The 27,860-nt window shown below is 42.0% G+C and overlaps 2 protein-coding genes across 5 annotated transcripts in view; both read right to left on the reverse strand.

The window, feature by feature from the left end:
- TSPAN14 (tetraspanin 14) overlaps window positions 1–9,849 on the reverse strand; it is a 37,559-nt gene extending 27,710 nt beyond the window's left edge. The window contains exon 1 of one of the 2 annotated variants that reach the window (XM_071749300.1): window positions 9,226–9,849. The gene's annotated coding sequence lies outside the window, so the exon portion shown is untranslated. Of the gene's footprint in view, window positions 1–8,692; window positions 8,784–9,225 lie in introns of those variants that run through there. The other variant, XM_071749301.1, reaches the window with a different exon arrangement.
- A 6,267-nt stretch (window positions 9,850–16,116) lies between these two features.
- On the reverse strand, window positions 16,117–26,854 carry PRXL2A (peroxiredoxin like 2A). 3 transcript variants are annotated; one of them, XM_071749303.1, is made up of 6 exons: window positions 26,709–26,854; window positions 21,157–21,336; window positions 20,710–20,801; window positions 17,800–17,940; window positions 16,694–16,858; window positions 16,117–16,556 (listed from the first exon to the last, which is right to left on the reverse strand). In XM_071749303.1, exons 2-6 carry the CDS (start codon window positions 21,332–21,334, stop codon window positions 16,458–16,460), a joined length of 675 nt encoding a protein of 224 aa, XP_071605404.1. In that variant the 5' UTR covers window positions 21,335–21,336; window positions 26,709–26,854; the 3' UTR covers window positions 16,117–16,457. The 3 variants fall into 3 exon arrangements, with proteins under 3 accessions (XP_071605404.1, XP_071605403.1, XP_071605405.1); XM_071749302.1 differs by lacking the exon at window positions 26,709–26,854 and adding an exon at window positions 23,591–23,747; XM_071749304.1 differs by lacking the exon at window positions 26,709–26,854 and adding an exon at window positions 23,591–23,720 and having other exon boundaries at window positions 21,157–21,214.
- Between the last annotated feature and the right edge of the window lie 1,006 nt (window positions 26,855–27,860).

Genomic DNA, 27,860 nt, shown 5'->3' on the forward strand with positions numbered 1-27,860 from the left:
TTCTGAACTTAGATTAACATTCAAACCGTAGACACCTAAATTCTGAAAGACCATCTGCAAGCATAATCTCTTAACCTCTTCTGAACTGCCCACTTGACACCACCAATACTTTGTGGTAGAACCTCTACACTGCATAATTGTAATACAAGAAGCATTTCAAGCTATCATTTATGGGTTATTTTCAGCTCCACTTAACTCTAAAGGAGGACTTGAAAAAAGTTAACAGAATGAGGGACACATTCACACAACATTTAAAAAACAGTAACAGAGGACAACAGCAATTTTAGAAATTTCACTTTTCACCACTTCTTCACAGAAGCTATCAAAAGATACAGTTGGTTGGCCATGCTTTCACATTTAAGTTTTTATTCCTACGTCGCTATAAAAGCTACTAGTAATGCTAAAAAACAAACTCCAAATCAACTCCAAAATCAAAAAAATCAACTCAAAAACCCTTCATATTTTCCTTTACACAAGCTGGTCAGAATGAAAACCAATGACATGGCAGAACAAGTATTGACCACTGTAAATTGAAACTGCAAATTTTTTTTTAATTACAGACACTGAGTTACATCACAGCTGAGGTATCACTGAATTTTACAAGGTTTACACTACTTTTGTTCCACTGACTAAACAGAGAGAGACCTTCTGCTCCAACATACACCAATGCTTGACAAAGGCAGCAACTAAGGCACAGGTATCTTACCTATATGAAGGGAAATCTGTCCAAAGTAGCTGACTGGAAATGAAGTGCATACTCCACACAGGACGTACAGCCTTCACTGACTTTTTGACCTCATATGAGTTAAAAACCAGTCAAATTACACCAGGATAACTGAAACTGACATTAGACACCATAACTACAGTTCAATGGATGTCTCACTAACATCTTGGGGGAAGTATGCAAAGAAATATTTCATGCCTATGAAAATGTCCTTTAACAAAGCTATTGACCATGTTCACCTGAACAGAAGTCTGTGTTGTAATTTATTTAGTTCACACAACAGCCCACAAGCTATGATTACCTCTTACTTCGTGGAAAGTTCAGATATTGTGAAACCCTAAAGTGTGTCAGTGATTCTGACCTGCAGGTTAGTCACTCCAGGGAGCAAAGCCTGTTAAAACAAGTAGCCTGAATAATTTCAGCTGATCAAAACTCCTCAGTTGCTTTCTATAACCTCGCATGAGAGCAGATACATACTCACTCCCTGTAACATCCACATTAGCTGAGATCTCAAATTAAAGCAAGTGTGTAATTTGACTTCTTCCTTCCAATGGAAAGTTTTGGAACGCTTACAAAGTAAATATCTTATTTGAGAAGCCAGAACTACCAGTCTAGGGACTAATTTTACTTCTATTTAGTAAACCAACATGAGCAGAAGTTACTCCATATACATTGTTTGCTCCCTCTCATACCTCCATACAGACCAGAATGTTTCAGGAACAAAATGGGTCCTCCATTTGCTTTATCACTTTATATCACAAAAGTAAGTCACAACTTAGGGGGCAAAAACCCACCAACTTTCTTTGCTAACAAATCCACTCTTTCTTCAGGGAACATCCTAAATTTTTATTCATTTTGTGCCTTTCCTCAATGTCCAGGTTACATTTCAGCCAAAAAGGATATCCCTTCATTTTCTTTTCTCAGAAAAGAGAAAAACAGGAGACTGAATATAGCAAGATATACTGAAAAAATGTTGAGCATATAAAGTTTGCTTTGGCTTTTGTTGTGGTTTTTTGTTTGGTTTCCTCTCCTCCCCCCCTTAACAATGTTTCTTGCTTTGGGTATCAACATAGTGTGTCCACATTCACATTGTATTCCTTGCCCTTTGCACTGAATGTTCCTATGTATGTATTTATATAGAGATATGTATAATAAACATTTTAACAATTTAAACCAGATTAAGGACACTAAATCAAACAGCTTCAGCACTGACATCTCTCTGGTAATAAGCATGGGAATAAACAACTGCATGTTATCTGTACAATACAAGTTACATTCATCACTTATTCTGATTACACAATGATGTCTTTATGTCACAGAGCCATGATGTTGGGCTGAATTCATTAAAGTATCACATTTTTCTCCCCTACCACTCCAAGTAACAGGACCCATGATTTCAACCATCAGAGGAACACTCATTCCCCAAATGGAGCACCCTCCCAGCACCACAGGATCATACTTATGGGCGGGGGGGATGAGGTGTTAATGTGCGTTGGGTTTGGGGGTGATGCTTTCAAAGCTTGCTCTCTTTTGCTGCCCTCTGCCTCATGCACCAATCACATTCACAACACACCCACAAGATCCTTATTTTAGATGCTGACCAGAAGGAGTGCCAGCTCACAAGCTAGAAGAGAAAATACGTGGCCCTTTGTAGCCACATAGACTGCTCAACAGCCATGTAATTATTCTCCCTACCCACTGACTTTCTAGTAAAGAAGTGCACTTGTGCAACTTTGAAAAAACACCAGTGGGTAAACCTCTAACACAGCACTGGAAAACATCAGGTACGTGACAAAATAGCAGTCTCCAAACACCTCACAGTCCTAACCACTGCCAGCTCTTCAGCTGGCCAGATGTCTCAGACAAAGACATAGAAATAAGTTCATGCTCGCAGGAGATGTAGCAAGTAGGTTAGCAGAGCACCCTGCACATCCTACCACAACACAAGGAAAAAAGAACAAACAAGGCAAAGACCAAAGCTGTTCCAGGCTGCCAAGACCACGCTTGAACAGCACCAGCCCTTCCCCCAAGAGCCAGTGCTGAGGCGGGTCGTGAGAAACCCTCAACTGCCTCACTGGAAAACTGCATCCGCCCCAGGGAAAGGAAGAAAAACAGGCTTTCCACCTCTCAGGAGTATGCCAAGAACAACACGGTGTCACTAAGGGCAGCAAAGGCTGTGAAGTGACACTACCAGAACTCCTCCCAGTGCAGAAGTTGGCTAACAGCTAACAGCAAATCCACCATCAGAATTAGAAGGTGTGGAAGTCAGGAACATTTTGGAATCTGAACTTTAATACTTTCAGAGGAAAGTAAAGAGGGGGAAAAAAAAAAAAGGTGAGAACACAGGAAACTGCCATCTCAACAGGCTGACATGTGACAGGCTAACATGGCAGCACAGGTCAGAAAAACACCGGTGTTGAAAACCACCCTCACTTCTCACTAGTTCCTGCCAGACAAGGTCTTGCAGTTAACTCCCTTCTGCTTTACAGAACCAGACCACTGCTATATCCATCTTTTGCAGCCTCAGCTTGCTGAGCACTGTGTGAAGCAAGCCAGGCTGTTGTCTTCTGAGAATCATCCCACTAATTGCCCATCCATAAATTTCAAGTCAGACAACTTTTTAGATGAACCTTCCTCCTCCACAGAGGAGATCAGTTTAAGTTTGTCAGAGACAAACTGAAGTAACTGAATACTCAGGGCAGATCCGAAAGCTTTGCTGTTTTGTACCCTTTATTATACACCACTGCATTCATATTCCACACAGCATTAAGTACGTCCCCGAGCACCAGTTAACAACAAATCGCTGAGAGGAAAGAACTGTGCATCAAGAGCACCAGATCTGTATCCCGACAGTCTGAAACCTGCTGTTGCATAGAGACCAAAGTCCAACATCCCGGGTGTCTATCTTCTGATTCAAGTTACTCAAGGCTATTCCCTTTGTTTTCTACTCCAGGAGTTTTTAGATACCACTTTACATGTTTCAGCACCGACTATATACCCCAAAGAAGAGCAGACAGCTGTCTCCAAACAGAACAAATCACACTCTTTTGAAATATTAAAATTCACAGCATTCAGCTGCCTCTGAATACTGTGCTTCACTCTGCTTGTAGATGCAACTGAAGCAACTGGAAGCTGCCGTGTTATCTCCAAGTCCATCAATTATTTAGAGAAAACACCTTTCCAGAGACACTCAAGCATCAATTATTTAGACTCTGAGAAGGAAATAAAAACCTTTAAAACAGGAAAAAGAATTTTTTTAAAGGGCTGTTGAGCCACATGAACAAATTTGGGTTTGTACACCAGTAACCCGAGTGAAAGAGAATGAAAAACCTTAAGTAAAACAACCCATACAAAGAGCCAAAAGCTGAATGCACCCACAAGCCCAGCAAGTGGTTGAGCCTATCAGTGCTAACAGAAGAGTCCCAGCTAGATCAGGGGGCTTCAGCATAGATCTTCATATGGGAGACCTTTATCCATTTTTTATAAATGCCTGTTCTCTAGGCTGGGGGTGTAAAACAGAAAAGCTCTTTTGTAGTACCAGGAAAATGTTCAACAACACTTAGAGTGAAGATCAAGAGGAAGCAGAGCCCTATGTTTATTACACCCCTGCCTCTCACATTCAGGTTCAGATTAAGAGAGCTCTAAGATTTTCAGGTTTCCATATATTCCTAAAGACAGGACACAGAGACAGCTCTCAGAAGAAACATATTTAAGAGGACACTCAGGATGAGAATAGAAATGCATTCATTTACACATCGCATGCTTGAGCTTTAGTGCAAGGAAAAGGATAAAACCCTGCTGCTTTGCTCTCAAAAAGGAAGAGGGACAGTAAACACTGAAGCAAAAGAAGTGATCCACCCCTTCCAAACAGGAGCTGAGGAACACTTTGAATCAGTAAGGAAAATAAACTTATTTTAAGTCATGCTAAGATCTCCGGGTTTGGATACTCTTGTGGTCAGCGTATTTTATTTTCACTTACTAAAAGTCCTCTGCAGAAGTGGTAACAGAGTTCAAGCGTGAATAATTCAGCAGAATGATACTTCTCTCTAAAAAGGTTTAAATTCCAAGATTCACGTCAGATTGGCAAAAGAAGGTCAGCAAAAGCCTGGCCATTCAAGTCAGTGGTTTCAACTGTAAACGTGGCAATCCTTTACCCTGTCATTATTTCAGGATCACCATTTTCTGCAGGTTAATTCCATTACTGTAATCCTCACCTCTGACATGCCCAAAATAGAAGAATTTACCCTAGAATGATTTTTCAGCTCACTGACCATTCTTAAAACAGGTTTTGTCTGTTCAGTGATCCAGAATGAAGAGAAGCTGTTTTACAATGAAAAAAAAAAAAAAATTAAAATGTACAACTATATTTAAGTAATTAAATTGTGGCTGTTTTAAAAATTAAGTCATCTGAACTTAGATGCTTCCTTTGTTTTCCCATCTTTCTTTTTGATTGCTAGATAAAAAAATCTGATCTCAGCCTTTTTTGGGGGGCACAAACTGTTAAACTTTAAAGCCCACACATACCTAATGCTGAGGAATTTTACACAGATATCCTCCAACATTAACCTTTCCTTTATCAAATGCCTTTGGCTGAGCATGAGCCAAAGAGTCAATGGGGATACTGTGATACTGTTCCTGCCTGAGCTCCTCTAGGGACTGAAAGGCTGGATCAGTACCATCAACACAACAGCTCCCACAGATTTTAGGCCTGTGTAGTACCAGTGAGGAAGACCATCCTTCAGTCATACAATCAGAAGACAGGTGGAATAGGAACTTTTCTTAATTCCTCCTCAGCAATAATGTGCAACATTTACTCCGAAGTAATGAAAGTTCTTGTTTGAGGGTCTGATTGAGTGTATCTTGGGTATTTCAGTGAAAGAGCTTACAGAAATTTGAGAACCATAGCATTCTTGTAGCATGTTCATGGATTTTGTGAATTACAGCCTTGGAAATGCACCACGAATGCATTCTATTCTATGTCCATTCTACCAGAAAATTTTGACCCAGGAAGCCACAGTGCAAAGCAGTATGGCACAAAAAAACAAAGTAAAAACCTTCTTGATTCACACGTAAAGCTTGAGCATCATCTTTGTGTAGTGCCTGGAACCAGCATATTTTAAACACACTACACTCAAGTGGATTTTTTTTTTTTTTTTTCAGTAAAAGCAGAAAATTACATAAAGGCAGGATGTGTAATAAGTTTTGATAGTAACTCTGTGAACTCTGCTCACCCATCCCCCCCCAACAAGATTTCTAATCTAATACAGTGATAGTGTGACAAGAGTTTAATTTATTCACACTCAGCAATGCTCAAACTGCACCACACTCATTACATTATGGGAACGATGATAGAAGACTGAGAATTAATTGTAGGAGTTCATAAGCAGAAAAGTCCCCCTCCCTTCTCCTCCCCAACATTCTTTTCCAGGTAATGACTAACTAGTAGCTATGCACCAAAACCATAAACTAAATTTAACTACCCTCTAAGAAAAATCAGAAGTCAAGACAAAAATCAAGACAAAACAAAACAAAAAAACAAACAAACAAAAAAACCAAACAAAAAAATCTATTAGGGATCAAAAAACCATATTCCTCAGTTATTCATTATAAGTTAGCCTAAAAAACTTCATCCATCCACACCTTTGCATCCAGCCGGGACCAAATTCCTAACACACCATGTCAACAATCTTCTTGCTACTTTTAAGAGCAAAATGTTGCATCTTTGATGCTAAAGAAAGTGCCCCGATTAGACAGCATTTCAGGGCTCAGAGAAAAGGTTTTTTATGATGGGTTCAATTTCACAAACTGTGTTCAGTCTCTCACTGTAAGACAGACATTGAGGCACTGGAGCATGTCCAAGGAAAAGCAGCAAAGCTGGTGAAGGGTCTAGAGCACAAGTGTTAGGAGAAGCAGCTGGGGGCATTTAGTCACTAGAAAAAAAGAGGCTGAGGAGAGGCCTTACCACTGTCTACAGAACCTGAAAGGTGGTTGAAGAGAGGTGGGGGTCGGTCTCTTCTCCCAGGTAACAAATAAGGTTCCCAAGGAAATAGCCTCAAGTTACAAAGGAGATTTAGGTTAGATATTAGGAAAAGATTCTTCACAAAAAAGGGTTGTCAAGCATTGAAACAGACTGCCCAGGAAAATGGTGGAGTCACAATCACTGGATATATTTAAAAGATATGCAGATGTGCACAGGGACACGCTTCAAGGGCAGATTTGGCAGTGTTCATCTGACAGACTCGATCTTAAAGGTCTTTTCCAACCAAAAGCATTCTATGACTGTGATAATTTCATTAAGTATTACAAGGCCTAAATCTAGCAAAAGGCCCAGAACACACAGCATTTAATTCCTATCAGGTATGTTATGTATAGGAAGGTTCTTGTACACACATCACTCCTAATACAGTGTCCCAAAAAAGTTTTTTTCTTTTCCAGCACCTACTACCCCACACCCTTGCAAGAGGCAGGGGGAAGAGAGGCTTTAAACAGGAAAGGAGCAAAAGAGTACAAAGCACTAAACGTCAGGCAAAACCTAAACCCACAGACAAGAATAAATCTTAAGATTCAAATGAGGCTTCTTCTAATTTGGTCATCAACAAAAATAAAACAAACTGCCAACCGCATAACTTACCTGCTTACTGTTTTCCAAGACTATGAGAAATCAATTTCTGAACATTTAGGAAGCTGTTCTTTAAAAACTGCTGCCTCAATGGCATTATAATTTTAAACATTAAAATTTTTTAAGGACAGGCAACATCTCTATTTTCTTTCCTCCCACCAGGCAAGAGCAGAGCTAGAAGGACATAAATCGCACCCTTTAAGTACCTTATTCCATTGTGATTAGCCAGAGAATAAAGCACAACTGCAACAGCACAGGTGTCCTGGATTTGTTTAATAAAAAACCAGAACAACAGCTGAAAGATATTGTTCCCCACAGCTCATTCCTACTTCACACCAATGACTAGACTTGAATTCCCAACCGACCTCTTCTCTCCCCACACAATTCCTCTGTGTTAAGCAGATGGCATCAAGCATCTCAACCATCTAGCACCCATGCATTTAAGGTTTTGCACAGTTATTTTAAGTATGTAACAGCTCAGGAAGTTGTAAGAGCATGTGAGTACTGATAGACCCTGTACTTCCATTCTCTAGGAGCTGGTTTCCTTCCATTTTATCCAGAGCTCTAAGTCACAAACTTTATGTTCCTGTTATAAAACCCAAACAAACCACACACCGTGCTGGAAAAAACTTATGCCAGTTATCTTAAAATATCCTTCCCTTCAGCACCACATTTGAAGATCTACTAAGTGAAAATGCAACACAAGTAACAGATTTTATATATATATATATACAGAAAGGCTCAAAAACAAACTGCTAAGTCTACTTTGAGTGTGGGAGGTAAAGTCAGACATAAGGTAACTGCCTTACGCAGCTGCTCTGAAAGTTTAAGACTGTGGTTTGGTTTACACACACGAAAAAAAAGCCAGTACTGAAACCAGGCTGTATGAATTCAAGCCTCCTCAGCTTAGCATAAACCCTCTCCTTTGAGATATACAAGGGTCATTCCCTTCCTTACAAAAAAAAAAAAAGAGTTCGCATAGGGAAAAAAACCAACTTTGGATAATTTTACTTGAACTCTCCTCACAGCGTCTGTATGCAGCAGCTTCTTCACACCGCCCGGTAGCTCTCAGAGACCAGAAATAAAACATTCACTTGAAACTACAAAGGCAACCACAAAGGTGGAAGGTAAATGAGCAACCGGGGAACTGGTGATGTGTTAATTATCCAACCACTCACCATGGGACCTCACAAGAGCCAAAACAGGCCCGGCTGTTCACCACGGCGTCACCTCAGGTGATGCCACCCTCAACGACCAGGCCTGTTTTGGCGGGAGGCTGAAAGGGTGACAGAGAGGGCCCTTGCAAACACAGCTGACAAGTAAATAAAGCTAAAATTAGAGAAAAAAACCTCAAACAAACCACCGACAGATCAACAGGACTCAATCCTCACACTCCCGGAGCAGTTGCTTCTGCTAACATCAACACCTGGATAGAGGGTAGGGGCTGGCAGGAGCCGGTGACACGGCAGAGAAGGGAGGAGGCAGGCACCCAGCAGCTGCAGCACCCCGAAAGGCTGCTTTAAAAAAAAAAAATTAAAAATTACTCCCTTGTGGCACCTCACTCAACGAAACAACTCGGCATGAACTTCCAAAGGAAGCCTCGCCCGGCCTCTCCAGCTTCCATTAATGGACAAGGACAATGGCAGAATCTCGCCCCTGCCCCGCGTTTTCGGGAAACTTAAGAAGCCCGAGGGCGGGCAGTCGGGCAGCGACTCCTCCACGCCCGTTTCAATGGCTGCCAGCTCCCAGGGGATGTGGCAGGGCAGAGCCGTGCTCCGGAAGAGGGTCCAAAAGCCGATGCTTTAAGACGGGAAGGAAAAAGGGGCATTTCGTACGGCGGGGAGGTGCCCGGGCTTGACAGGCGGGTCGGGCAAGGACTCACCGGGGGCAGCAGCCGGCTCGCAAAGTTTCGCCAAGTTGGGCGGAGGGCGGTCGGCGTACTCAGGCGTCTCTCCGCTGCCTCGGCTAGTCCATGGGCACGGCGGCAGTCCCCGACCTTCCCCCCGCCTCAGCGCCGCCGGCCACCAGCACCAGGGGTGCCTTTCCGCCGAGCCGCTCCGCCGCTACCGCGCTCTCCACCGGGGCCCAAGCAGCGCGGAAATGCACGCCCGTTCCTCCGGCCACGCCCGCTCCCCACACGCAGCCGTGCTCCACACAAAGGGGACGGGCAGGAGGCCCAACTCTCCCTCCCGATCCCGCAGCACCCACGAGGTTTCGGGGCGGCTTTGCCCGCTGTGACCCTCACAGCCGTCCCCTGAGGCGGCGGGGCGGGGCGGCACAAACACCGGCAACACCGGCAGCACCGACACCCCTGAGGCCGGGCGGGAGCTGCGGGCGCCAGCGGCGGGAACGGGCGCCGCTTCCCTGCGGGGGGACTCCTCCTCACAGCCCCCCCTTGGCGGCTTAGCTGGAGGAAGCCCGGGAGCGCTCAGTAAAGCTCTCGGCTTTTTTTTATTTCAAACTAGTTTTCTGGCGGAGATGGCCGCCCTGCGGAAGAGGCTCAGCCAAGAGGACTGCCCCCCGCCCCGCCCCCGGGCCGGGCTGAGGGAGCTCGGTGCGCGGCTCCGCCCCGGCTTCACCGTGGCCTTTTCCTTCGCATTCGGGGGCTTTTGGGGCGAGGTAGGGGCAGTGCTTGCAGGATAGTGTTGGAGGCACGGATGAGCTTTGCTTGGAAAGACAGGAGGCGAAGGAAAAAAAAGATTTAAAAAAAAAAAAAACAAACAAAAAAACCAAAACCCAAACAAACCAACTGAAAAAATACCTTACCTTGAAATTTATTGTGAGTCTTCAGGCAGGGCTTTTAAATCTGTCTCTCGAAATGCTGGGAAGGAAAGTTGGAGGGGAAGTAAGACTTGTAGGTTTTAAAGCCATGCGGTGAGCAAGTGATAGCTCAGACCTGAGGCTGTCACCGCCTGCCAGGAAGGGAAGAGCTCGGTCCCTCTCCCTGCCCACCTTAGCTCCTAACTTCATGCACTGATCCTCGTCCCTTCTTTTCGTTGCCTCTTGACACAAGGAAACCGTTCTGTCGCCTTCATTCTCTTCCTTATACAGAGAGCAAAACCATTTTCTTCAGTGCCTCACTGTAAAAATACATTTGTGTGCAGGAAAGCAAGGCAAGGAAAATAGTTCTATGCCAGGAGCTGCCCCGTATTCTTTACACTCCATCTACTCCATGGCTTGGACTTTGGGTACTTCTTACAACTCCTAGATAAGGAACAAAACCGGCAGCAATTCCACCAAGTGCTCAGCTAAAGGGTGAAAGGAAAGGTTTGAGCAATGAAATAGGGTGAGTTTAATGTTTCTCTTGTGTTATAATTCTCTGCTAGGTCAAGGCTTGCAACCAAAAGCATCCTAGAATTAACGTGGCATAAATGCACTGTTCCCTTTGCCTGCGCTCATCCCAGGTGAGAAATAGCAGATAGGCACCAGTGTGTCACTAACCCACTGGTGGTATCAATATTCCTTCTCATCCCTTACATGCAGTTGTTCAAAGAAACATTAATTTTAAAAATAAAAATAAAATAAAATTTTTAAAGGGGAGGTTTTACAGGCCTCCCCAAGCTTGCTTGAGACTTCTTAAAAACCAAAGTAAAATTGAATTCACTGGTAAAGCTGAAAAAAGATGCTAGAAGAAGAATCACCTGAATTTTAGGGAAGATCTAAATGAGGAAGAGGAGCTAGGAAGGTCATTGGGTTACCAGGTGGTAAAAATAACTACAAGAAGTCCTTTCTCCATCTCAAGTAGTTAAGTCATCTCATGGAGCTTTGAGTTGTATCTCCAGAAAGTCCAGAGCCAAGGCAGAAAACTCCAGTGTGCTGTTCAGAAGATGGATACTTCGGTAGTAACTGCTCAGATTTAGCAAGGGAAATGGGAGATTTCAGAGGAATTCAGCAGCTCTAGGATGTAATGACTGTGCAATTAGGAAGGGTGTTCATCAGTAAAATAAGGTTCTCTTGCAGTTATAAATAATCTTGTAAAATGGTGTTAGCCATTTGCAGAGCAGTTGAACTGACTGTCTTCACTGTTGGCATGGGGGTAGTTTGAGCAAGATGTCTTTATCCCATTTGTTTGCCTTTGACAGTATCTCTGTTCTGTGTGTTTCACTGTGTTGCCAAGGAAATTAGGGTAAAAATCTCATCCATCACAGAAACATTATCTAAGAGCTGGGGAAAATTGGAAGACTTTTAGAAGACAGTCACATCAGCAGTAAAAGAGTGTAATAATACTGCAGGAATGAAAATGGGAGATCTGGTTTGTTAGTGAACTTGTACAAGCAGATGTTCATGGATTGTTTGTCAATGCTGTTTTTTCTGGCCACAATAAAACCTTTCCTGAAATTAATGGCTGATCCATTACGAGGAGTAGCTGGTGGAAAATGGAATGACCAGAACTGTTCAACAATTCCTTTGTATCTGCTCAAGATCATCACCAAAAACAGCTTTTCAGTGGTAATTTCTGGAGAATTTTCAGGGAGATTTCTGAAAATCAGAGTATTGCAGTTATTATGTGGTTTTGATACTTAAGAGGTTAAAAGGGATGAGGGTGTGCAGGAAAAACGCAACAGGAGCTACTGAAAGACTTAAAAAAACTTCAGATACTAAGAAAACAGTAGCTGGACATAAAAGAGAAAGTAGAATTAGTTAGGAAAAACTTTTGTAACATTTTGGAGAGCAATTAGAAGAAGAAAAGAAATGGATGGAACTATTCAGGTACGCCAATTAGAGAAGATTAGACTGAATCAGTGATGTCACATTGTTCATCGTTTCCCCGGCTCCCTCTGCTGTTACCGAAGTGGCTGTCACACCTCTCTGCTCCATTTCCACTAAATCAGCCTCTGCCAGCAGCCTATGGGATAAAGGAAGCCACTCACACACCAGCAACATCTCAAATTAATACAACTAAAACATAAGACACTAGTAAGGCTTACAGTGAGGCTGTTAATACTTTATTCCCTCCACACTCATTTAGAAATAGCACTATACCACACACTATCATTCAGCACAGTGTATCCTTAATTTTCTTCTTTTAAAAAGGAAAACATCCACAGGTAAAAAGATCTCAGGAGCAGACATCTTTTCTGAATAGCTTTCTTCAAGCCTAACCGGAATCTACTGTAATCTGTTGCTGTCCTCTTTGTTATGCAAAGCCTTTACTGCAGTAATAATAATAAAAAAAAGGGTTTGCTGCTGACCTTCATTTCGGCTGGGCTAGCAGTGACATCCAGCGGTGCACAGAGAAAAAGTGCTCTTTCTTTCCACCAAAGTGCATCAGACAATGGGCAGGGACCCTTTGGCCTTTCTTCCTCTTTGTGGATATTTGCAAACGGTACAAATGCAGACAGTGTGACAGCCTAGGAATGGATAACCCACACCCTGAGGCAGAAATGCACAAAAAGAAAGAAATAGAAGACACCCTCCGAGGCAGACCATCTTTCTAATGGCTTTAAAAGGACACAGCAGATAGAAAATATAAATGGTATTTCTAAAAATGCAAGTAAAAAGAACCTTCCGGCATTACAGATATCCCATTGGCTTCACAGCATTCTCTTTCTTAATTTTTTTTAATTAATCCTGTATTTGTACTGAAAAAAAAATGAACCTGCTTACAAACAAGGGGAAGGCGGTTGAGGATAAATTACTACAGGGAAGTTTTGTTTCTCAAGCCCAGAATAAACTTTTGATTATTAGAGTTTTCAGCAACTAGCAGAGTGTTGAACCGCAATGTGGAATTTGATACATTGAGAAGTGACTGCAAGTTTGTCTACTTTATTAAATGCAAAAAACCCCAAAATCCCCACTACATGCATACAGGGAACTGGGCCAGCAGAGGTAGCTGTTGGTACAAGAAAATCAACGATTATGAAAAAGTCTATCTCAATGAACATTCTACATTTAAAAACATTTTTAATACGAGATATTCAGACCTTGCCGCCTTCAGGATTGCAAATTCACTTAGAAGTAATTTGTTCCTCCTTTGCTATTTTGCTGTCATTTTTATTTCTTTGAGATGGCCAATTTCCAACTCCTATTAACTGTTCTTAGCTCCTCAACACCACAAATTTCTATCCTGTTTGTATTTTGCAAACATCGAATTCAGAAAGGATGAGTCAACCCCAAATAACCACAAAGTTGGCTTAAAAAAAAAAATCAGATTTATCAATACGAAGTCTTCAGAACATTTTCAAGTATCATTTGGACTTTTTGTGGCTCTTGAACTTTTTTTGACCTGAACTCTGGCAGAGGATTAGTCTGAAATGGGGATAAGCTTACATAGATTTCAAATCAAGAAGCAGATTGGTCCTTGCTGTTTGCAGGAACCATCCCTGTTAACGGTATGAAAACCCTCTCCCGGGTCTGATGTGGCTGACAGAGCTGAGAACTGTTAAGGTTCCAGGAGTATTTTAAAAAACACCCTCAAAAAGACTTCATGGGTCTTTCTAAAAATGTTTCTGCACACAAGGAACATTTCATGATTGCAGCATTACTGATTTATGTGTTATTATACATATACATACGTATGTATTTTACATATATATATATTTATACAGCCACTATACTTAAGCTAAACATTCTAAATGCTCAGCACAATGGGTTGCTGGTTCTATTTCCAAGATCACAAAATACAGTCCCTTCCAGGGGTTAATAGCAGGGCTGCATCATTTTGGATTGCCTTGTCATCATCTAGGATTTTCTGCAATCTCACTGGAAGAACCAGCAGCCAGGTCTTTTGGAGTGGAATAAATTCAATTTTGCATGCACAAAATTAATTAGATGCTTTCCACATTTAGTAGGTTCTGTGAGCAGTTCACTTTATCTAAAATTTCTTGGAATTTATCTGGCTTCCATCCCATTCTCCAAGGACTGTTTATGCCTTTCACATTTCATGTTTATGTGACAGTCATAAACAGGCCTTGGGACAAGGCCTGGAATCCAGGTCTAAGATCAGCACCTTCTTTGCCTGTCTCTTTGTGCAAGATCTGTCCTCTGCAAATGGCAAAGCTTTTCACTTCCCACTGGACAGAAAATGAGAAACTCAATAGGAGCCATGATCCAGGTTTTTTCCTCCTAATTTAAGAGCTTTCCTATTAGTAGCTGAGCTTGGAACTGTCAGAAACACCTTTGTGTTTCCTATCATTTGCACTCCAAAGTAACAACACAGCCTACAGCAGACAAGTGGCCACTTTCACAATGCTCTGAACTTCTGAAGGTTTGTAGAGAAAGATTTTTAGGTGCCTTGTGTCAGGCAAGCACTCAGGATACAGGTACTTCCTTTCAATGCTAAAACCTAGGACAAAAAGCCCTCAGGCACAAGGCTGTATTTCATGGAGCAAACTCTCAGCAGCTCTCTGGCTGCTCTGGATGCTGTTCAAAGAAGCCCATCTCCTGTCGGTCATTTTATGTCTCTGAGCACCCCCTTTTTGACACCATCTTCAGGCATACTTACCCAGGCAGCTCTGAGCATGGACAGAGAAAACAAATGGCTCTCTGGACCTGTCCATGAATATTAGGAAAGTCTTTATAGAGAAAGTCCGTATCATGAAGTCAATTTGCTGTACAATGTGCTGCTCTACCCTCCAAACTCCTGTTCCTTCCTCCATCCCCCCCAAACACAAATTTCAGCAGACAGTAGCATACGAGTCTGATTTCCACTTAGCCTTCAAATGAAACATCCTGGTGAACATACAAATCATTCAAAATCCTCACTGCTAGTGTCGTTTCAGGGAACTATGATTAACAGGCTATTAGGAGTATTCAGATATTTTTAATTAACATTACTTCTGCCTGGACAGAAGGATTAAAAAAAAAAAAAAAAAGGGTCAGAATTTCATCCATATTGATGCCACTTTAAAGCCTGCATAGCTAATTTATTGCCGACCAAGGCCAGACCTCACTCAGTGTTGTGAAGTTTTATAGTTTATGGCATTTAAGTTTCATACAGTCAGCCTCCATGTACAACCATTATTTTGCACACAGCTAAGCAATACAGATCAAGAGGTGCTGGAACACACAGTGTAGATCAGCACAGTACTGAGGTTTCAGAGATGCAATGTACCCCTGCCCTTAGTACCAAACCATGGAGGTTTCATTAATTTTAAGGTCAGAAGAAAGCAGAATGGCAGTTCAGACTGACCTGCAGCCAGGACAAAACAATCCTTCCCTTTAGTTCTTCTGATAGCTCAGGATGTTCTAGCCCACACATTTTTCCAAAGTGATTGAGCTTTGTATACACAGCAGCTTACGATGGATTCCCAACACTTGTTAATCCTCTTTAATTGCAATGTTCAAGTTTTTCTTTAGACTTTGAAACATTAACCTATTTGGAAAATTCATGCTGCCCTGTTCATACTGCAGTCTAGGTACATATATCTAGCTCTGTCTGGTACTGGCTCTCATGAATCATACTGTGCAACACACACTACATCTATTTTTAGAAGGAACAGCTCAGCCTTTCTTATTGCAGAGCTCAAGGCAGGATGGAAATTCTGCTCTCTAATTTTTTATGTATGTATTTTAGATTTTTAAACACAAAAAGGAACTTGCCCTCATGTCACAGTTACCTTCTGAAGTAAACACTGGATGTCTTTTTTTTTTCCTTGCAGAGGGTCACACGAAGAGCTGGAAGATCTACAACCAGTAGTTAACCAAAAGGAAACTTACAGGCTAGACATAGTGGCATGTCTTGAATGCAGACCTCAGAATGATCAAGGTGGGATTTTAATCTTCTAGAAACATATCTGTTCACATATTAATGAAAAAGCAAAATGCAAAGGTATTTCATTTACATAAAATTTTATTGCCCTTTAACCTTGGCAGAGTTTTGCTCCCCTAGGTGGACAGGTTCTCATCTGACTGTCTCTGACTGAAGACATCTAGGCAAGGTCAAATTTTAGACCCAGCCTTTCATTAATACAGTCAGACACAAAAGATCAGTAGAAATCCTGACCACCTGAAAAGGCTGCAAAACAAAAACAAAACAACAGGAGGGTTTTCATCATTCAGTGTGTTGGAATGGACAATCTACACTGATCACTACACAGTTAAGAAGCAATTAAACTGGATGTTCAAGAAACAGATTCAAGCTGTGGTCAGAAGCACGTGCAACTCTTTTTCCACTTAGGAAGCTTGTGGTTTTATCTTCTCTGCAGCTTCAAGGACAGCTGGAAGGCTAACTTTGTCTCCAAATTCCTTCTCACGATGCTCCAGTAAAACACCCTAGTGAAAGACAAAAGGCAGAAATTTATACACTAGTGTTCTCATGGGAGATCAACTGAACAGCAGCTGAACAACTCCACAAAATAACATTTTGGTCTCTCAGGAGACATAAAAGCCTCCTGGGAAGCCTGCAGTACCTGTCTTCCTGCCCCAATCACATATACGCCTCCCAGGGTGAATCCTTCTCCTTCCAGGTTACCACTGTATCCACTTTTCCAAGCACGGAAGAAGTTTTGCCAAACCCCCAAGCGGAAGAAACCCGACAACATCATTTTCCGTCTGCGTGGACCATAGAAGCCTTTCTGCAGGATAACAAAAAATACCTCAGCAAATCAAGTGAAAAGGACTTTTCCTTCCAAAAGAAATTCAGGAAATCAGCCAACCCTGTATCCGAGAAAGGTCACAACCCACAAAAGCTGACCAGGCAGAGCTTAAAAATAAGTGCACCTGAACGAACCTCTCTTTAATACACTGCATGACAAGAGCCAGCTAGTGGTACTGCCACATACACAGTACTGACAACAAGGGTGCTTTGTGATAAACACCTTTTTTCTTAGTTTTGAAGCAATAAAAATGCTGGTGAAGAGATAAGACTGGTGCCAAGCCCTGAAATTTTATCAGTTTGGTTTTGTCTTGGCTTTGTGGTGGTGGTTTTTGTTTTGTTTTTAAATCAGCAAGATTCTTTCATACAGGCACAGGGGAGAGGGAAAACAAAAATATCTTCTAGTTTGAGTATTAAATACTCTCCCTCAGAAGCCTGATGATTTCTAGATGTATCTTCTGGCTCAAAGAGTAAGGAAAGTTGTGGTTTTTTTAAGACATAAGACTGGCAATACAGCATGTGCCAGTGTCCTGGGACGATTCACATCACTGCAATTTGGTTCCTGTACACTATGAATTACATTTGTCACCTTAAGTCCTTTATTCATTTATCATAAACAGCAGCAAGTCACACACCCAGTGGAAGAAAGGAATAAATATTTATAGGTCATATGTTTACCTGTTAAAGGGGAGGGAATAATCCTGCAACAACATATTATCAGTGCATAGCTACAGAGCAGTTTTTAAGTGGAGCAGGATATATATATATATATATAAAACCAAAGCTAATTAACTTCTTAATCTACAATGCTACTACATCCTTTTTCATTTAGATCACATTCTATGTTATTTATACAGGTTCTTGAAAGAGACATTCATAAGCTTGTTTTTCAAAAAAAGGAAAACACCAATCTCACTGTACCTTTTCATCCAGAAAGATTTCTCCTTTGAAGTAATGCTGAAAATCCTCCACTTCAGTTCTTATCTTCTCTTTCACAACAGCATAGAGAGGGACCCCGAGCTTGGACAGCTGAGGTTTCAGAGAGGAGAGCTCGGAAGCCTCCTAAGAATGGGGAAAAAAAAAAAAAACCAAACCCAAAATCAAATATTTCAGGCAGTAAATGGAGGTCACCTTGAATTTCACAAATGTCAGAGCTTTATGTTCTAGCTTTAGGTACAAAAAAGAAACAGATATTTAAGATAACTCTAATCCTAGGCAGGTCTTCATTAGATTTACTAAAATTTACTAAAATTTTCTTCATTTAGCATGGAAGATTTTTTTGAGCATTTACTGGATTAAAATCCTGGAGAAAACATTTTTAAACTCAAAGATCTAGATAAGCTTTGCTGGGCCTAGGGTTTCAACTATCTTTAAACACTTCAAGTGTTTACAGAACAATGAAAAGATACTGCCTGCACATCAGTTAACTTTCCCTGGCCAGGATTTCCAGTACTTTTTCTCCAAGTAGAAATACATCTTTAGCAGCCCTTTGGCAAAATATTCTGATGACCATGTGCAGAAGCAGGCTATACAAGTCCAGAATAAGTAATAGAATGAAGATGCACTCTCCTTCCTGGATACCCCAGTGAAAATAATCAGGGAATTTCTCATACCCCTTTAGTATCCCAGAAGCAATACTGCTTTTTCTGGTGTCTAAGAGTGTAAGGTGTCACCACTCATCTGCTGGGGTTTTTGTTTGTGCTGAAGAAATCCCAGCTCCCACAGTTTGTACAAAGACCTCTGAAGGTTTCCAGCAGATCAGAGTGCACACTACAAATATGTTTCTTCTCACCTCCAATGGAAAAATGCCACTTTTACTTGACAAAACTCCCACAAAGAGCTCCACACTTGAAAAAACTGACACAGTTCGTGTGAACACCCTCAGCAACCTAACTGGAACACCTCAACTTAAAACTTCAGGGCATCCAGAATTCATCAGTTATCAAGTAGAAGGCAGATCTGGGTGAACAGACAACATAAAAGACATTTCTCTAATGTCTAAGACATTGGATAAAGGCATCAGCAGGTGAAAGGGTAAGAGCAGCTTTCCAGTTTACTGCTCTGCCTTTTTCAGAGGAAATAATAAAAGAAAGAAGCAGCATCACAAGCAAATAGCAAGTAGGGAGCATGAGAGTTAAAGGATCATAGCTTACACTTGTTAGGTCATTCCCCTCTTTTTGTTCTTAGAGTTCCCATAATTACTGTCTGTTTTCTGTCAACAAAATGCCTTATGATCTTCCTGAAAGGGGGGGTTAATAACAGTTTTATCTGGCTTTTTTTTAATATGGTTCTAAAATCTCATAATGAACAAAACAAAAAATATTTGTATTTTGACCTAACATGTCTGAAAACTGATGTTCCAGGCTAGTGCTGTGCTTACAGCTTGGTGCTGTCAACAAGGACAAAGTTCAGCATCCCTTCCAAGGTGTTAAGATAGTGGGAACCAAGTGTATTTTGTCTCTAGATAAAAGAAACAAAAGCAAACCTACAGCCTGCAGCTAACAGATATGGCAAGGCACCCATATTGAACCATTCCACCAGAGGCAATGGGGAAAGAAGCAGCTTTCAGGCAATGGAGAAACATTAATGAAGAAAAAAAATCCCAGCAACTGAACTGTTGTTAGGAGAAAGGCCAAGAGTCAACTCACAGAAACACTTTGAGTATACAGCAATCAAAGATATCTTCAGGTTAGAAAATTTAAGAGCTCTTTCAAACACTTTCACAATTAAAATACAAAACAATTCTTTGCCCTATTTGGCTGATCAGTAGTGTGACTGTCTCTGTTAAAATTTTAAGTTTGGAACCAAAAATATGAATTAGAAAATTAATTTTTTTTTTTCTTTGGAAAAAAAAAAACCCCACAATTCTTTGACTTGGGCCCTTCATTTCTACTTAGAAAGCTAACAGGAAAAAAAAATAACCAATTCCTTTCTTAACTGCATATGAAAGTCACTAAGTCAGGCAGGCAATGCACTTTCCTCCTGCCTATACTACACATGTTCAGAGAACAAAGCCCTTTAATAGTAACCTTCCATGAATTCTACACATACTTGAGCAGTTACTAATGATGGGAGCAGATCCCTTAATTAAGTGTTTGCAATATAAGTTACTCCATGTTATGGTGTAGTGAGTAACAACATAATAGCTATTTTTCCCCATAGCTATGAGAAAAATAATGGCCAAGGTGTAAGTTATGGCTGTTCCCAGGCACGTGGTATATTCAAATCTTATTTTAAGTTTCTCCTCCACCCAAGGAACCTAATGCCAGCTTATTAAGGATCAAATTTTGTTTCCCAACCCACTTTGTTATGGAACAGTAACTCCTTGTCTTCAGACTCCTTACCTTCCTGCCTCATGCTGAGGATCCAGAACAGCAAGGGACTCCCCTTCATGCACATTTCTTTTTTTTGCTGATGAGTTTTATCTGATGGCTTTCTGCCAGTCCAGTCTTGGGCTACTTTTGACTGCCTGGCTCACAGAGATTTGTTTTGGACATATGTAATATAACTAGCTCATCAGACACATTACCAAATGGAGTTTGTGTAATTTCCCTTTCTAATTACCATGGGCTAGGTCCCTGGCAGATAGTGTAACCATCACCTTCAGAAGGAAAATGCTCAGGACATAGACAATACAAACCAGCTCCAAAAAAACTACCTATGCAGTTAGCTGGCATCCAGTTTGGACTAAGAAACAAGACCCTTCAGATACTTCAGATGTATTTGATGACTGTCCTATTCACCCCCTCCCTTTTTAAAAAATTAATCTAAAAATAATCTAAGCAAGTAGAACCCAACTCTTCCAAATTAATCCCCAAGCCCAGCAAGTACCTCTCTGCACAAAAATCATCCAGGTCTCCGCACAGCCATGATCACTGCACCATTTTTCTTCCATAGTTCACTTGCTTTGAATGTTCTTTGTTCTGCTTATACAGGAGAAAGAGCATCAACAATAATATCAGCCATTCTTAAGAGTTTGTCATGATTAATGCTTTGAGGACCAACACGAAGCATTGCAGAGAAACCCACATCCAGTCAGAAAACATTTCTATATGCATAACTGGGTATTATTGCTTTATTGATTTTTAAAAGTGTGTCATGTTTCAGCCAGAAATAGCAGGTTTGGTTGCTTTACTTTCAGCAAAAGGTTTACAAGGACACCCAAGTACACACACTCAGGAAATCCTGAGGAAAGAAAAGCTCTTCCACCCAAGGAACAAAGGTTCTTATAAAAGCCCAATTATCAAAGAACGTGGGTTCAGACACCCAGAATCTTACCTGTTCCCAAAGTTTTCAGCTCTATCTCCTCTAAAAACTCCAGCGTGGCCTTTTCTGGCTTGGACAAAAATAAGTCAGTGTTAGCAAGGACGATCCCTGTCACAGCTGCACCGATGGCTCCAAGGCCAACAGACCACATGCCCATGGTAAAGATCCCGAAGTCAGGCAGGAAGGACATTTCTGGAAAGAGAAAGCAGCTCTAACACTGGATATCAATGATGCCACACAAGGAAGAACTGGATTAAAAGAATTAAAAGCTTACAGGGGTATTTTTATGGTATAAGTGTTAATGTACTGTGTTTTAGAAGATCTGGATTACATCCCAGCTGTGCACTTGACTCACCTCAACACTATTAACAAAATACTCTTACCTTTGCCTGCTACTGGACAGACAAAAGCATTCACAACTGAAGTGCTCAGATGCATTGGGGAGAAAGATTATTTAAGTGTGTGTGTAATACAGAGCCTCTAATAAGATGACCTACAGGAACCTAAATGATTACATTAAGACAGTGATTTTTTTCAAAAAACAGAACTTTGAAGTTTAGTTCCCCCCCATTATTAAACAATGAATTTCATAAATGTACCACAGAAGACTTTTTTTTTTTAAATAAATCTCAATGTGGTGCACCATAACTGGTAACCTTTCTTGCTCCTTGTAGTTCCACACTAAAACCAAAGCAGGCATCAAGCCAAAATCAGAGCTCATCAGTCATGTTTGCAGACAGAAATATGCAGGCTTGCAACCATTTTATTAGACACAGCAGTCCCACGTTACAAACATACCCTGGACAAGTACCTCCTATATGCTAACCAACTTCCACTCTTGCTAAAGCAGAAACAACATCAGGAACAAACAACTTAAACTCACACCCAGCACTTAGAACTGATAACATTGCAGTGGAAGCCAATGCACATGCTTGAGTCTTGAAGTACAAACACTGCCTGTTGTTACCAGAAACTCTGGTTTGTTGGCAATTTTATTTAACCACCATCTATCCACAGACCCCACCACAGCCCAATCTTGACTGTCACACGTGTTTTACAAGCCTGGAAAGGCTGACAGTCACCTCCCAGTGAGAAACCATCAGTTCTGAGGAGGCAGGACAGCACACTCAGCCATACCTCATGGACAACAACCCAGACCCAGCTCTGAGCAATAACTGGAACAAGAGTCAGTGGAGTTTTGGCAGCATGAGAAGTCACTGTACACTTACAACACAACAGTTATGTGTTACAAAGGGCTGTAGATTTGCAGTCACCCAACATTAGTATTACACAATACAGAGAATCAAATTTTTTTTCCAGGGACATCTACAAAACTCTATTCCCTGACAGACTGTTTTGGTAAGTATTGCCATCTTCATATATTTCTGTCTGGGATGGTTTTTCTTCCCCTCATAAATATAGGAAAATATTAACACTTTGAACCCTAACTGGACAAAACAAACAAACAAACAAACACAACAAAGACACACATAATCTTTATCCCCACTGCTACTTGTTGCCAGAATTCTGAAAAGAACTAGAGGGAGCTCCTCGGTTTTGCATCAGAGCCACGGTGCCCAGAATTTTCTGGGAGAAAATCTCTTTCCATTCTTAAAACTAGCTGTGTGTACCCAACTGTGGTGTACCCAAAGGGTTATAGCCCTGCTTCCCCCTTAGGGTCTGGTTACCCAACTGTTCTCTGGACTTGAGTCTTGTCTGGTTTTCTCTTAATTCTTAGTTACGAGAGGGGGTTATAAAAAACAAGTATTAATCCCTTGCGCACGTCATTTGAACACAAAAATATAGCCTAATTTGTGGCAATTGATTAGTGAATAATTTTCACAGAGCTTTTTATTAGCATTAGCATTATCATTACTGTTAGGATTATTAGGATCCCTAAAAAACAACACTGGTCTCCCCTTGGTGACAAAAAAACCTCTACTCAAATATGCACATCTTTTGCTATTTACATAAATAGAGGAATGGAAGAAGCAGGTCTACGTGGTGCTACTTTCCATGGTGGAAATTCCTCCCCTGATAAGCAAACCCATAGTAGGCCACTTCAAAAAATAAGGAATGGGGAACAGCAGCCAGGATTATTAAAACATTTGCTAACAAAACAGGCTGAGCCCTGACACATACATGCCAATGAACCCTAAGTGAAACGCCTACATGGAAAGCAGCTGAGCATTTGTAACTAGCAGCTTCATTTCTGTTTAGCTGCTGCTTATTAGGGAAATCTGAAGCTCAAAATAACTTCGTAACCCTCTGCCCTCCCCACTAAAATACAAATGCTACTGCTTTGTGATCAAACTGTGCATTTTTAAACGTCAAGCCACAAACCATAATAAGAAGAAACAGCAAAGCATCCCATAAACCATAGTCCACAAGGAGAAGATCCAAGAGAGCATCCCGTAACCTGAAGCATTAATGTGCACACACTCACCAGATCCCATGCAGCCTGCCTGTGCATCAGCCACCACCAGCTCCCCCAGACACTGAACACGGGCAGAAGAAAAGACCAAATGGGCTCCCACCAGTGGCCAGTGGGCAGGACTAGGCAGAAGTCCAACTCTGCAGCCTTTGCCTTGAGGCCAGGACCTGGCTCCCAGAGTCTTTGAGCAACGTGTGACCCACTCCCCCACAGCAGTTACGAAAAAACAGCTGTCCAATCCACAGCAAGATTGATGGCAAGGTATCTTAATCATTCAGCTTTTTTTTTTTTTTTTACTTTTTAAATTAAACACACGGTGGAATTACAGGAAGCTTTTCTGACGCTGGGATCTGCATGCTAAACTGTGCTTTTCTGAAGAACCATGCCATTTTTACAACTAACATTTTCCCTAGTTCAGCCTATTATTCTATTTCTAACACCCACCACACACACACACACACTGAACACACCAAAACAACACAAGCAACCCTGGAAACAATTAAAAATCCATCAAACTGCACAGTGTTAGAAAAAATCCTTCAATATTAAGCTGTTTTTTTGCTAGATTACCTGCCTTAGTGGCAATATCCCTTCACTAAAGAATATAATTTTCTCTAAAACTCTTCAGACCTGCAAGTTCACACTTCTTGCTAAAATCTCCAGAAGGAAATTAGCACTTCTCTTTACAGAGAGTAGAGGCAGAAGGGAAAAAATGGAAAAAGACCCTTTTGTGTTTTTTTGCGGTGACCACAAGAGATCTCCAAAGTAACAGTGAGTAATTTTATGGTCTGTCAGTAATCAGCCAAACTGAATTTAAACAAGATTAGTCTTAATCCTGTTCTAAGTGCCAGCTGACGGACTTCACTTTGTATCAAGAAGAGCACTTAAAACATGGTTTTCTAGATGTCTCATTTCCCTCCCTCCCACAATCAGAGAAAAAAATTGTCATTAAGAGGATAGCTACCCTTAAACATTTACTTTAGCAGTGTAAACAGGACCCACTGCAGCTGTGTCAAAAAAGAAAACTGCTGGTGTCTGTGTTTTAACGTTGTCTGTAAAACTCGGGCTAGCACACAGATTTACTTACATGCTTTTCATAAGGCATTTGAGCAAAAGTGGGAAACACTCAGTGGGCACTCTCACAAACTGGACAGCACCAGCCCATATACCTACTCTGAAATGGTTTTGACCATACCTTATTATTCCTTTTTTTTCCCACTCCCAATTCCCCCAAGACATTCTATATTGAGCCTAAAAATCACTCAGAGCTTTGTCACAACTTGCGTATCTCAAACCTAAATTCAGCTGATGATTTTTTTATGAGACATTCCCCCAGAAATGCATCATATGATTACAAATATCTTTGTAATCTAACTCCTGTAAAAAACGTTTACAGCTCACAATGGCCTGGTAACACGCTCATCAAGATTTCATGAACTTTTAAATACCACTAAGGATTACAAAATACAGCATGCTGACTGATCCTCAAAATTAGCCCTGCTTTAAGTGGGGATCTGACTGGAAAAACTTCTGAGGTCACTTCCAACCTAAACTGTCACTTAAATGGTAAAATCAAGGCACTAAGAAGCCTCCTAACATTTCTGATGGCATGAATGTAAGGAATTTTAACAACGTGAGGGATTTTTTAATTGTCTTTCAACCACTGTCAAGTTCCTGTAACAAACCACTCCTTGTGTCAACAACAACAGTCATCTTTTTAGGTTATTTCCCAGTCTGTGCATGTTTCACTGCTGAATCTAGTACAACACTGTGCTTGGCTCTAAGAGAAAGCTCCTGTGTTAAGCAAGCAAATCATACTCCTTCCTTTGAAAATAAGTTAGTTGTTAGACCAGATAATTTCCCCCTATTCTAAGAATGTTCTAAAGAAAACCAATATCCCTTTTCTTTTGAGCAAGGGAGAGCAAAGAGCTCTGACACGACACTGAAAATCTTCCACCTCTCTAGATGCATTGAAAGGGGATAGGAAGCTAGATACATGTATGGGAAAATTCAAATCTCTGCTCAACCAGCAAAATCGAGATACCATAAAGATGGGAGGAAGCACTGGAGCACAGAACTGCAAAAAAGTACTTCTGTGAAGATGTAACAGGCTAAATTCATTGCTGGGTCTGCTGGAGATTCAGAGCTGTGGCAGCCTACAGAGGTGGGAGAAGCAAGGGAGTACAAACAGAAACAAAAATCAGTGCAAGAAGTGTTCCCAAAAAACACAGGGGGCAGCGAGGCAGCAAATGGACCCTCCTGTTCCAACCTAGCCATAACTCCTGAAGATTTAATCTTAAATTGAAAATTATTTTTCCACCTTTTTGGATTCTTAGGCCTTGCTTGTATTTTAACTTTCAAATTCCTTGCATTATATAGTTCCTAACAGCAAAATTGTTCATTACTTAAAGTACAACACAATCAATTTAAGCTTCAATGCCAACCCATTCAGCAGGGGTAACTCTATGCATAAATTGAGCTGTAAGTTCTCAGCAGATACTCCCAGCTAAAACCAATTTTCCTCCAACCTAGCTTATGCTTTTTGCTGTCTGCTGGGAACCAGGTCTGGCAGGGAAATTGTCCGTGTGGTTCCAGGCTGGCAGGACTCCACATTGGTTATTTCACCAGCCTGAAGGTGCTCTCAGTGGAGCTCTGAAGTTTGTGTGTTCCCAAGCCAGCGCATTAGTAATGCCGGGAGGAGCGATGCACAGACCGCTCCTCCACATGCGGTGGCCCACTCGCTCCCGGGGTCGGTTCGGTAAGCAAGCCGAGACCAAGTGACAACATTAAACCACAAGGACAAGCGTAGGCACAACTCCACACCCTCAGAACGCCGGGGGCAGTAGAAGGACATTTACCCGCCGGCTACAACGCCTCCAAGGCCGTTCTGCGGGGGGCGGGAGGGGACCTGACCCCGCAGGGCCGCCCCAGCCCCTCGTTTCTCACAACTCCGCAATCGCCGCCGCCGCCGCCTCCCCGCTGCGGGGGGCGAAGCGCCGGGCAGGCCGGGTCTGGGCTGGGCTGAGAGGCGGAGGAGAGAGCGCAGGCCCGGCGGGCACAGCCCCGGCCCCACCGCACCCCCCTCCCCACTACCTTGCCCTCGCACCGCCCCGCACCGCCCCGCACTCACGCTGCCGTCCCGCCGCTCCCGGCCCCGCGTTCCGCGGGCAGGCACCGCCCCCAGTGCGCTCCGCGCAGGCACCACGCCCCGCAGCGCAGCGCGGATCGGCGGCACCGGGTGCCCTTCGGACCGCCGGGCCCAGGGCTCTGCCGAGGCTCAACACAGGGAGGGATTGGAATGAATAAAAACCCCCGGCTCACTCCCGTCACCCATTTTCCTTTCACTGGGATATTTTTTTTTTTATTTTATTTTTTAGCTTCTGGCTAAGCAAAGAAATAAATGTTTGTAATATACAGTACTTAAATATATTTAAGGGAAAAAAAAAACAAAACAAAAACCCCAACCAAGAAACCCCAACATAACTATTTAAGTCCGAGAATGTAGTGAGCTTATCACTGAAGTAGTCTGATTAATGGGGCACTTAAGATGCTTACATACATACGACATTCAAGAATTTACTTGCTCAGATAAGGCAGCCAGTAACATGTCACAACATCCCTTACCGAACGCGCCCTTCACTTGCTCATGGTCATGAGGCGCTGCTCCAGCCAGAAACTCAGAGGATTTGTCTTCTCTACCTTGAAACTATTTCCTGAGGTCTTCTGTTAACCTGGTGCTTTCAATACCCAAACCCAAACAAACCAAGCACAAACACACAGACAAGGCAGCAGCAATGACAGCATGGTCTGGTCAGTAACACAACCTCTTTGCTGGTACAGGACTGTCTACATTCCAAGTAACTCAGAGCCACTGCTCTTCAGCATGTCCCAAACTTACCTACACCAAATGGCCTTTTCCTATCTCTCAGCTGGGACACACCAGCCACTCTGGTTAGACCCATGCTGTTTACCCATTATTTGCAGTTTCTGTTGATGCTCAGTACAGAGCTTGGTGGGTTTTGTTTGTTTTTTTTCTTGGTTTGTTGTTGGATTTTTTTATTGAGGAATCTCACCACAAATCAAGGTTTCCACTAACTGAAGGCAACAGCACTATTCTGATCTAGTGCAAATCAAACTGGAGGCAACATGAGTGCTGGGATGCACCAGAAAATATCCCCTGGAAGCCTGGCTGGGCACTCCAGCAGGCTGATAGACCCCTTTAGGAGCTCTGGACCACACCACTTCCCAGAGCCTGGGTGCTCCCTGTCACACTTCCCTGCTC

The sequence above is a fragment of the Heliangelus exortis genome, chromosome 7 (genome assembly GCF_036169615.1).
Source record: "Heliangelus exortis chromosome 7, bHelExo1.hap1, whole genome shotgun sequence".
NCBI lineage: Eukaryota > Metazoa > Chordata > Aves > Apodiformes > Trochilidae > Heliangelus > Heliangelus exortis.